Source organism: Oryx dammah, unplaced genomic scaffold, assembly GCF_014754425.2.
Source record: "Oryx dammah isolate SB20612 unplaced genomic scaffold, SCBI_Odam_1.1 HiC_scaffold_7, whole genome shotgun sequence".
NCBI lineage: Eukaryota > Metazoa > Chordata > Mammalia > Artiodactyla > Bovidae > Oryx > Oryx dammah.
The window spans coordinates 2,461,089-2,472,991 of record NW_024070191.1 but is presented as its reverse complement, the minus strand read 5'-3'; the positions used below and the strand labels follow the sequence as shown (position 1 = coordinate 2,472,991).

The 11,903-nt window shown below is 37.2% G+C and overlaps 1 protein-coding gene across 1 annotated transcript in view; it reads left to right on the top strand.

Annotated features, from left to right (window-relative positions):
- CSMD1 (CUB and Sushi multiple domains 1) overlaps window positions 1–11,903 on the top strand; it is a 2,078,553-nt gene that overhangs the window by 1,914,437 nt on the left and 152,213 nt on the right. The window contains exons 43-46 of the mRNA XM_040243208.1: window positions 381–558; window positions 2,435–2,580; window positions 3,365–3,445; window positions 4,519–4,632. Coding sequence (XP_040099142.1) covers window positions 381–558; window positions 2,435–2,580; window positions 3,365–3,445; window positions 4,519–4,632 — 519 coding nt within the window. The remainder of the gene's footprint in view (window positions 1–380; window positions 559–2,434; window positions 2,581–3,364; window positions 3,446–4,518; window positions 4,633–11,903) is intronic.

Here is an 11,903-nt window from a genome sequence, read left to right as displayed (position 1 = left end):
GTTAAATATTCACACATAATTTCAACATAATCCCTTGCATCAGATAGTCCAATGAATTATCAGCTCAGTCTCAGGAGACTACTGACTAAGGTTGTTTTTTTTTTTTTTTTTTCTTTCTCCTTTTAATTATGTGGAAATGACTTTATCCTGAGGGGATTTTGAATGTTTGGAGAAAATGTTAAAAAATTTAGATAAGGTAGCTTAGAAGTAAAATTCTTCCAAGGTTTTAAGACTTGAGGGGGATTATTTTGACAAAGTAGTTGCTGAGGGATATTTCACAATTATTTCTTAGCAGGAAAATCTCGGCTAAGAGACTTTAGAAAATGATAAACGTCTCACTGGACTGTGTTGGGCTTGATTTTTCTTGGCTTCCTTCTTAGCTCCTTGTGGATATAATGTGACATCTCAGAATGGGACCATCTATTCTCCCGGATTTCCTGATGAGTACCCCATCCTGAAAGACTGCATCTGGCTCATCTCTGTGCCTCCCGGCCATGGCGTCTACATCAACTTCACCTTGCTGCAGACGGAAGCTGTCAACGACTATATCGCGGTTTGGTATGAGAACCTTTCCTGAAAACACCCATTTTTCATTGTGATAAACTGTTCTTGTAACCACTTACATGTCACTTCCATCGATATAGAGATGGAGTAGCTAGGTAGATGTCAAAACAGAAATTTACCAACTAAATCTAGACATAGAATAAACCTCATGTATCATGCTACATGGTAGATATATTCAGGATTACTCTAGATAGAGGAGAATATCCCAAACGTATTTTATTTTTCATGCTTATTTCTTTTTTGTTTATTTATCTTTTTGGCCATATCACATAGCTTTTGGGATCTCAGTTCCCTGACCAGGGATTGAACCTGGGTCCTTGTCAGTGAAAGAGTTGAGTCCTAGCCACTGGGCCACTTGGGAATTCCTTCTTTTTTTTTCATTTTCAAGTATAAATCTTTTTTTTTTTCCTTAAAGAAAAGCTGGTTGGATCCTTTGCCATATAATAATTTAATGCTTCTGGAAGTATTAAAGAAATGATTGCACACAGCTTTCTCTCTGTACTTTATAAACCTTGCAGAACTGCCCCCACCCACCTCCGCCTTCCCTACCATGGGCTGTGTAGGGGATGCTGAGGGGGATGTAGCCCTAGCTCCCCATCTAATGAGCCATGTAGCCTGGGTAAGTTAACCTAAACTCTCCTTCACTGAATGTTCATGTCTATGGGAATGACTATTTCTACCATTGCCTTTGGAGGTGAGAATTTATGGGGAAATGGGAATGACAAAATATGATAGAAAGAGTAGAACTTACCATTGGGGCACAGCCCAGATTTGGAATACGTTGGATGTGCTTTAGGAATAAAATGCCCTGAAAACTCAAGCATAATCACAGTTAACAAGGCAGTGTGTGTGTGTGTGTGTGTGTTGGTGAAGTTGTGGTAAAGGTAGGGATTGTCTTAGCCATTGGAAATTCTCTGAGGCAAGAGAATAGGTGACTTGCACGCACTGAGAGACCCCAGGTGTGATGTGGCTGATGTCTTGGGAGAGCACAGAAGAGAGAAGAGGTGACCTGGCCAGGTAAGCTGGGTAGACCATACAGGACTTCATACATCTTGTTAAGGATTTGGGGCTTCATCCTAGAGCAACAAGATTCACTTTAGAGTCATAAGAAGGAGAATTATAGGACCAGGTCCTGGATGCAGAATACCCATTATTATTGTGTAGGGGGGCAGGTCAGCTGGATAAGATGGGAGACTGACTGGTTCACAGGAGGGGACATCAGGGGACAGGACCTGTGCCGTGGCAATGAACAGAAATGGAGAACCTGAAATATTAAGTAGACCTATGAAGCAAAGCAAGACAGACAAACAACACTGAAATGAAAAGCCACACTATAGTATCAGCAGGTTTACCCAGATTAATCAGTAGATTTAGCAGTAGGAGCAAGGTCTCCCTCCAGCAGTGGAGGGAGTCCCTGTCCTCTGAACACTCATGAGACAGACTGGAGTGCAGTCACCTGTGAATATTAAACATCTTAGTATTTCTAAACACAGAATCTAGAAGATGGTAATATTTTATTCAGTCTCAATTCAGTCATAAGAACCCCATAAATCTCACCCATAATTAAATAGACAGCCTAAATTTAGGCTTTAAAATGGGAACATTTGAAAGGAAGTTGATAAGTGGTACTGATGTCACTAGAATAAATGTGTCAAAAACACCTTGTCTCAAAAACACCTCTGAGAAGGTCAGGTGCGGGAGGAACACAGAGCCCTAAGCTGCTGTTTGAAGACCAGGCTTTTCAGCTGGATCCTGGGATCAGAACATCATCTTTCACCAAAACGGAGCCCTGCAGTCAGAAGAAACTGGTTGTGAATTTAAGCTGTAACTGGAAGCTTTCTATTTAGAGGGCTCCTCCTCTCTTTCCCAGGGATGGTCCTGATCAGAATTCTCCACAGTTGGGGGTTTTCAGTGGGAACACCGCCCTAGAGACAGCATACAGCTCCACCAACCAAGTCCTGCTCAAATTTCACAGTGACTTTTCAAATGGAGGCTTCTTCGTCCTCAATTTTCACGGTCAGTGTATTTTCACTCCATTGATGATGGCAGAAAATCCTAGCTGACTTTTCTCATAGGATTGACATAAACTTTGTTTACAGCTTAAGTTCCATGTTTTTGTCAACTGAAAGCCTATAGAATTTTCTCACATTTAATGCTGGGGTTCCTGTGATTCCTTTTTCTTCCTGATGTATTTAGGACTTCACATCTCTTTTATAGTTTATCTTGGATTTGCCCCCAGGATAAGCATATTGTATGTGAAACTGATACAGTGGAGACCATGGAAATACATTTAGTAGCTCTCAGAGATTTCCTCATCTCTGTCTCCAGATGAACCTTGATAATAAATGCCATGTAATTTTAGATGGGGCAAAGCGTATCTCTACTGATGTTGAGAATGAACACTGAATAGTTTGGGGAAAAGCATTAATGGGGAAAAGCATTGCCAGTCCTTTATCTCTCTTGAGGACTGCCACATGCAACTCCTCAGGAGAAGAGACTGAGGAAGATGATGCCAGATCCTGATATGGACGTGGAACCAGCATGAACCATTTCTCCTGCAGAATTCCAAATATATGTAAAGTGTTTCTATTTAAACATCATAATTTTTTAATGGTATACTTTTCCCTTTCAATTTTGTAAGCATTTGAAGCTAAAGACTTTAGTAAAACTATAATTTACAAATATAGATATTTTCCTAGACCTAAGCATTGTAACAACACAAGAGAGATGTTTTTTGTAAGATTTTTCTTTATTCATCAAATGTAATTTCACTTATTTTTTTTATATATAAATGATGTAGCATTTCAGCTCAAGAAATGTCAACCTCCCCCAGCAGTTCCACAGGCAGAAATGCTTACAGAGGACGAGGATTTTGAAATAGGTAATGTTTTCATTGTTACAACATCATCAGCTCAACACAGGTTTTTTACACCCATGCAACTGCAGTAGATAGCCAAGTTGATGAATGTTTGTCAGAAATATTCCTAAAGCTTTCCTAGAGAGAGATACACATTTGTCATGAATTGAATAAATATGTTTTTCTTTCTTCATCTCAATGATTTTTTTTTCTATTTAAATTTTGCTTTTGCTATTTTGAGGACATTTACCTTCTGCATCACTCACCAGTTTGTATTTTTCTCCTAAAAGCAGTTTTCAGACACAGACTTAAGCAGATGTTTGTGTTTAGCTAGGGAACCATTTTGGTGCACCAGAAGAAGAAAGTCATTTGTGGCTGAAATAATGGTTAGTCTAACATTGACCTTTCCTTGAAACTGGAATGTAATTGGGGAATATATTGAATTATACTATTTAGAAATTCTGTTTTTTCATTTTAAATTAGTGGTCTATTTCATTAAATAATTATCAGGCCACATTAAGAAACCTTCTGTGGTGTATGTTGGCCAACCAGTTATTGTGACAAATTATTTCTTGGTCTCAGTTACAAATACCCAGTCCTGTGTCACACCCTGTTTTATAGTGGTGGTCAAACCATGTGATCAGTTTCTGCTCTATTCCTGATGGCTTAGTTGATGAGAACATTGTGCTAATTAGACCAAGGTCATTTTGTAGCCCTCTCTGGATGCATTAAAGACATTCTCTTATACAGCCTTTGGTCCCAAGCCTCTGAATCCCTTTCTTTCTTTCCTTCTTTCATCTTTCTTTCTTTTTTATTAGTAATCATAGAGGAAAGGGAGTGAACGTAGACATATCAGTCAAAGAAGAAAAACCTGCTCCATAATCTCTATAGAAATACTGGTTACATTTTAAAAGAGCATTTTTATAAATTAAAAACTAAAAATAACACTATTTCACTAAGTAGACTAAGCATGAATACCAATCATGGTTAAAAAGTGGTTTGCACATCAACTTGAGTGTCACACGTGCTTAATAACATTCACACACTGCATGTGTCATGGAGACAGAATTGCCAAGTATGCATGTGGACTCTTTCAGGAGACTTCGTGAAGTACCAGTGCCACCCTGGGTACACGCTGTCTGGGATGGACACACTGACCTGTAAGCTCAGCTCCCAGCTACAGTTTGAAGGTTCCCTGCCGACATGTGAAGGTATGAAGTTTGTACTATAAATATGCTTGTTCCATATGGAACATTGTATTACTTTATTGGTTTGAACTTCCTTGTATGCATCTGAATTTCTTTGTATGCATATGAATTTGTCTCTGTGTTATGATTCTCTTGCAATTTAAATTACCTAAAAGTAGAAATACTTAATTACCCTTCTCTTTTAGCTAGCTGTACAAAATCAAAACTACATCAAATAAGACTTCTTGCTGTTTCCCAACAGTTTGTGAGTAATATTTTCAAACATATGAAAAAGTTGAAAAACTTTAAAACTAATGCCCATCACTAAGGTTGCACCATTAATGTTTCCCACACACCCTTTGTCACCTGTCTCGTCTCTCTCTACATACATTAAAGTATTGAATAATTGATATTTCTGATACCTTCTAGGCAAATTGCAGGCATTACTATATTTCCCTCTGAACTCTTTGGCATAAAAGAATGCATAAAATTATCTAGTGTTTACTATGTTCTAGTGTTTACTATGAGACATTGAAATGCACAAATGTTTCATATAATGTGTGTTTCATATCTTTGCCCCATGTGTAATAACAGATAATATATGATGGCAGGAGAAAATCTATTGATTCAGTTGAATTGTATATAATTAGGTCATTTTAAAAACTTTTAAAGGTCTCACTTTCAAGTTTTATAGAAAGGAAAAGAGATTTGGAAAAAAACGTTAATAAACTAAAATATCTCAATGTAAGCCAGAAGTATGATTGGTTTGCCTATCAGAAAGCTTCCCAAATTAAGACAGATTTTATTTTGTGACTTCAAAATCACAATCACATTTACTTCCTTTAAAGAAGGGCTTCCCTGGTAACTCAGTTAGTAAAGAACCCACCTGCAATGCAGGAGACCATGGTTCAATTCCTGTGTTGGGAAGATCCACTGGAGAAGGGATAGGCTACCCATTCCAGTGTTCTTGGGCTTCCCTTATGGCTCAGCAGGTAAAGAATCCACCTGCAATGCAGGAGACCTGAGTTTGATCCCTAGGTTGGAAATATCCCCTGGAGAAGGAAAGGCTACCCACTCCAATATTCTGGCCTGGAGAATTCCGTGGACTGTATAGTCCATGGGGTTGAAAAGAGTTGGACAGGACTGAGTGACTTTCCCTTTCCTTTTCCTTTAAAGAATGGAACTCCCCATTCCCAGTGCTTTCAGAGAATTTGAATATTATCATTTACTAGGGGTAGTGAAACATATAAAAAGTCAGAATGGAGGGAGAAGACCTATAGTCTAGGTTTGATTATCCAGTGATCTTGGTTAAGACACTAATCCTCTGGGCATTATATGTGTAATGAGGAGGATCATTTGTCTGCATTGTTTAGGGAACTGGTATAAAGATGAAGTAAATCTTAAATTAATTCTAAGCATCTTATAATGCTAATTATCTACCCTGTAAAAGGCAATTTTCTTTGCATTGCAATAGTACTGATTTTGCAAATGTTCAGCCCATGAATTGATTCTTCCAAAATATCTGGTAACATGGTGCATTTTCGTTGCTAATGAGGCAGACTTCAGTCACCCTTACAGAAGGAAATGATTTCCAACATCTGGAGAAAATATGGAATGTATTATTATTAATAACCAAAGTAACAGATTATTTCTGAGAAAAATATACTTTGTAACTGCATCCACGTGGGAAACTCCGAGGGGCCAGGCAGGGGAGATGCCCTTACTTTGTCTGCCTCTGGCTTTAAACTCTAGCTGACCCTGTGGTCATGGTGTCACTGAGACCCTGCCTCTTGCTGCATGGCTTGGAAGCTGGGGGTCTCATGGGAGGTGCTAAGTCAGGACAGTGAAGTCACTTTTTCCCCCTGGAAAACCAGTGTGTCAGGACCATGCTACATTAGTGACAGTGATCTACAGGGGATTTATTTCTCAAGATAGTGGAGTGGTGGGTATAAAATGTTCATCTTCTGCCATTTTATATATAAATTAACTGAAGTAAATCGTCAGATGTTTAAGGCCCATTTTAATCCCACCAAACACAGCCTTAAAATTTTTATCAGAATAGGTGATTTTAAGCAAAGGTGGGCTTAACTGATTAATGAAGAAATGCTTAAGTCTTTATTTAATATGCTACTTCAAAAATAAGGAAAGTGTCTCCATTCTGTCATTTCCCCCATGATTAACCTAGTTTCCACTTAAATGCAATTATTTCATGACAGTCCAGGAACAGAGTAAACCCACACACGAGTGCGTCATCCTCTAAATTATTGATACTTCTGCTCTCACACATTTGCGGGAAGTGTCTGGCTAACAAGACAGGATCTCTGTACTCAGGCCAGAGGTCCCCAGGCCCTCTGAACTCACAGCAGTTACTACACAGGATGAGAGTTCTCTTCTGATTCTGTTCAGCAGTAAATTTGTTTAAAATGAACTGAGTTCTCTTATCTGGCATTCTCTGAACACCTCATTATTTAAAAAAGGAAATAGGGACTTCAATGTCATCTACCAGATATTTAAACACATAATTATCATTTTTCTTCTAATACTTTTCTGTTTGATTGGGCTCAATCCTCCAATAAATTCTTGATGACAAATTGTATTAGTTACGAGTCCTACTTCTTCAAGTGTCATAACCACACTTTTAGAAGTTCTGCTTTGAAAATTGTCACCACTTTAGAGTGATTGATTTTCCTTGGGAATGAGGTGAATAAAGTGTTCCTTGATAAATATTACCTTGTAGGTTACTTACTTTAATTTAGAAAATAAATAAATAAATAAATGAGGGTTTGGAATGTTATTTGCCACCACCAAGCAGTTCTCTCATTTTCCTTGGACATCAGCAGAGTGTCCTACAGTTTAACTCCATCCTGAACTCTTGACCTAGGATAATGTCAAATCTCACAGGGTTAGAGGCTTAGTCCCACAAAGCAAACCTCACCTCAGATGCTGATACCAAGTCCAGGTTGTCACCTGTGCTTCTGACTAACAGGTTATCAATCAGGGGTTCCCAGGGACCTCTCCTCTGGTTTGATCCTTCCATTAATTTTTTAATTTATTTATTTTAATTGGAGGCTAATTACTTTACAATATTGTGGTGGTTTTTGCCATACATTGACATGAATCAGTCATGGGGGTACATGTGTCCTCCCATCCCAAATCCCCCTCCACCTCCCTCCCCATCCCATCCCTCTCAGTTGTTCCAGTGCATCAGCTTTGAGTACCCTGTTTTCATGCATTGAACTGGGGCGCATCATCTATACCACATTTGATAATATGAGTGTTTCAATGCTATTCTCTCAAATCATCCCACCCATGCTTTCTCTCACAGGGTCCAAAAGTCCGCTTTTTATATCTGTGTCTCTTTTGTTGTTTTGCATACACAGTCGTCGTTATCATCTTTCTAAATTCCATATATTTGTGTTAATATACTACTGTATAGGTGTTTTTCTTTCTGGTTTACTTCACTCTGTATATTAGGCTCCAGTTTCATCCACCTCATTAGAACTGATTCAAATGTGTTCTTTTTAATAGCTGAGTAATACTCCATTGTGTATAGGTACCAGTTTTCTTATCCATTCATCTGCCAATGGACATCTAGGTTGCTTCCATGTCCTAGCTATTGTAAACAGTACTATGATGAAGATTGGGGTACATATGTCTCTTTCAATTCTGGTTTCCTTGCTGTGTATGCCCAGCAGTGGGAGTGCTAGGTCGTATGGCAGTTCTCGGTCCAGTTTTCTAAGGAATCTCTACACTGTTTTCCATAGTGGCTATACTAGTTTGCATTCCTACCAACAGTGTAAGAGGGTTCCCTTTTCTCCACACCCTCTCCAGCATTTATTGCTTGTAGACTTTTTGATAGCAGCCATTCTGACTGGCACGAGATGGTACCTCATTTGGTTTTGATTTGCATTTCTCTGATAGTGAGTGATGTTGATCATCTTTTCATGTGTTTGTTAACCATCTGTATGTCTTCTTTATTGGGTCATTATTTTTCTGGTATTGAGCTGCATGAGCTGCTTGTATATTTTGGATATTAATTCTTGTCAGTTTTTTCATTTGCTATTACTTTCTCCCATTCTGAAGGGTGTCTTTTTACCTTGCTTATAGTTTCCTTCATTTTGCAAAAGCTTTTAAATTTAATTAGGTCCCAATTGTTTATTTTTGCTTTTATTTCCATTACTCCAGGAGGTGGGTCATAGAGGATCCTGATGTGATTTATGTCAGAGTGGTCTACCTATGTTTTCCTCTAGGAGTTTTATAGTTTCTGGTCTTGTGTTTAGATCTTTAATCCATTTTGAGTTTATTTTGTGTATGGTGTTAGAAAGTGTTCTAGTGTCATTCTTTTACAAATTGTTGACCAGTTTTCCAGCATCACTTGTTAAAGAGATTGTCTTTTCTCCATTGTATATTATCACCTCTTTTGTCAAAGATAAGGTGTCCATAGGTGCATGGGTTCATCTCTGGGCTTTCTATTTTGTTCCATTGATCTATGTTTCTGTCTTTGTGCCAGTACCATAATGTCTTGATGACTGTAGCTCTGTAGTATAGTCTGAAGTCAGGCAGGTTGATTCCTCCAGTTCCATTCTTCTTTCTTAAGATTGCTTTGACTATTAGAGACTTTTTGTGTTTCCATATGAATTGTGAAATCGTTTGTTCTAGTTCTGTGAAAAATACCATTGGTGGCTTGATAGAGATTCAATTGAATCTATAGATTGCTTTGGGTAGTATACTCATTTTCACTATGTTGATTCTTCTGATCCATGAACATGGTATATTTCTCCATCTATTTGTGTCCTCTTTGATTTCTTTCATCAGTGTTTTATAGTTTACTATATATAGGTCTTTTGTTTCCTTAGGTAAATTTATTCCTAAGTATTGTATTATTTTCTTACAATGGTGAATGGGATTGTTTCCTTAATTTTTCTTTCTACTTTCTCATTGTTAGTGTATAGAAATGCAAGGGACTTATGTGTATTAATTTTATATCCTGCAGCTTTACTATATTCATTGATTAGGGCTAGTAATTTTCTGGTGGTATCTTTAGGTTTTTCTATGTAGAGGATCATGTCATCTGCAAATGGTGAGAGTTTTACTTCTTCTTTTCCAATCTGGATTCTTTTTATTTCTTTTTCTTCTCTGACTGCTGTGGTAAAACTTCCAAAACTATGTTGAATAGTACTGGTGAGAGTGGGAACCCTTGTCTTGTTCCTGACTTTAGAGGAAATGCTTTCAATTTTTCACCATTGAGGATAATATTTTCTGTGGGTTTGTTGTTAGATGGCTTTTATTGTGTTGAGGTATGTTCCTTCTATGCTTGCTTTTTGGAAAGTTTTTTTTTTTTTATCATAAATGGCTGTTGATTTTTGTCAAAGGCTTTCTCTGCATCTATTGAGATAATCATATGGTTTATATCTTTCAGTTTGTTAATGTTGTGTATCACATTGATTGATTTGTGGAAGAATCCTTGCATCCCTGGCATAATCCACTTGGTCATGGTACATGATCTTTTCAACATGTCATTGAATTCTGTTTGCTAGAATTTTGTTGAGGATTTTTGCATCTATGTCCATCAGTGATATTGGCCTGTAGTTTTCTGTTTTGGTAGCATCTTTGTCGGGTTTTGGCATGAGGGTGATGTGGCCTCATAGAATGAGTTTGGGAATATACCTTCCACTCCAATTTTCTTGAAGAGTTTGAGTAGGATAGGTGTTAGCTCATCTCTAAATTTTGGGTAGAATTCACCTGTGAAGCCATCTGGTCCTGGGATTTTGTTTGTTGGAAGATTTTTTATTACAGTTTCAATTTCTGTGATTGTGGTATCTCTGTTTAGATGTTCTATTTCTTCCTGGTTCAGTTTTGGAAGGTTATACTCATCCATTTCTTCCAAGTTACACATTTTATTGCCATATAGTTACTAATAGTAGTCTCTTATGATTCTTTGTATTGTATTTCTTTGTTGTCTGTTGTGATTTCTCCATTTTCATTTGCAGTTTTATTGATTTGATTCTTCTCTCTTTTTTCTTGATGAGTATAGCTAATGGTTTCTTTATTTTGTTTATTTTCTCAAAGAACCATCTTTTAGTTTTGTTGATTTTTGTAATAGTCTCCTTTGTTTCTTTTTCATTGATTTCTGCTCTGATTTTTATGATTCCTTTACTTCTACTAACTTTGGGGTTCTTCATGTCTTCTTTTTCTAGTTGCTTTAGGTGTAAAGTTAGGTTATTTATTTGATGTTTCTCTTGTTTCTTGAGGTAAGCTTGTATTGCTATGAACCTGCCTTTTAGCACTGCTTTTACTGAATCCCATAGGTTTGGGGTTGTTGTGTTTTCATTTTCTTTTGTTTCTGTGCATATTTTGATTTCCTTTTTGATTTCTTCTGTGATCTGTTGGTTATTGAGGAGCATGTTTTTTAGCCTCCATATGTTTGTGTTTTTTATAGTTTTTTTTTCCCCCAAATTTACATCTAATGTTACAACTAATGATTTCAGTATTTTTAAATTTACCAAAGCTAGATTTATTGTGCTGGATGTGACCTATTCTGGATAATGTTCCTTGTGCACTTGAAAAAAAGGTGAAATCCATTGTTCTGGGGTGAAATGCCCTGTACATATCAATTAGGTCTAACTGGCCCATTGTGTAATTTAAAACTTGCATTTCCTTGCTAATTTTCTGTTTGGTTAATCTATCCATATGTGTGACTTGGGCATTAAAGTTCCCCACTATTATAGTGTTACTTGTAATTTCCCCTTTCATATGTATTAGCATTTGTGTTATGTGTTGAAGTTCTCCTATATTGGGTATATATATATTTATCATTGTTATATGTTTTTCTTGGATTGATCCTTTGATCATTACTATGTAGTGTCCTTCTTTATCTCTTAGTATGGTCTTTATTTCAAAGTTTGTTTTATCTGATTTGAGTATTGCTACTCCTGCTCTCTTTTGGTCTCTATTTGCATGAAATATCTTTTTCCAGCCCCTCACTTTCAGTATGTGTCCCAAGGTTTGAGGTGGGTCTCTTGTAGGCAACATATATAGGGGTCTTGTTTTTTTATCCATTTGGCCCATCTTTGTCTTTTGGTTGGAGCATTTAACCCATTTATATTTAAGGTAATTATTGATAAGTGTGATCTCATTGTCATTTACTTTGTTGTTTTGGGTTCAATTTTATAAACCTTTTCTGTGTTTCCTGTCTAGAGAAGATGATGTAGCACTTGTTGAAGACCTGGTTTGGTGGTGCTGAATTCTCTCAGCTTTTGCTTCTTTGTAAAGCTTTTGATTTCTCCCTCATATCT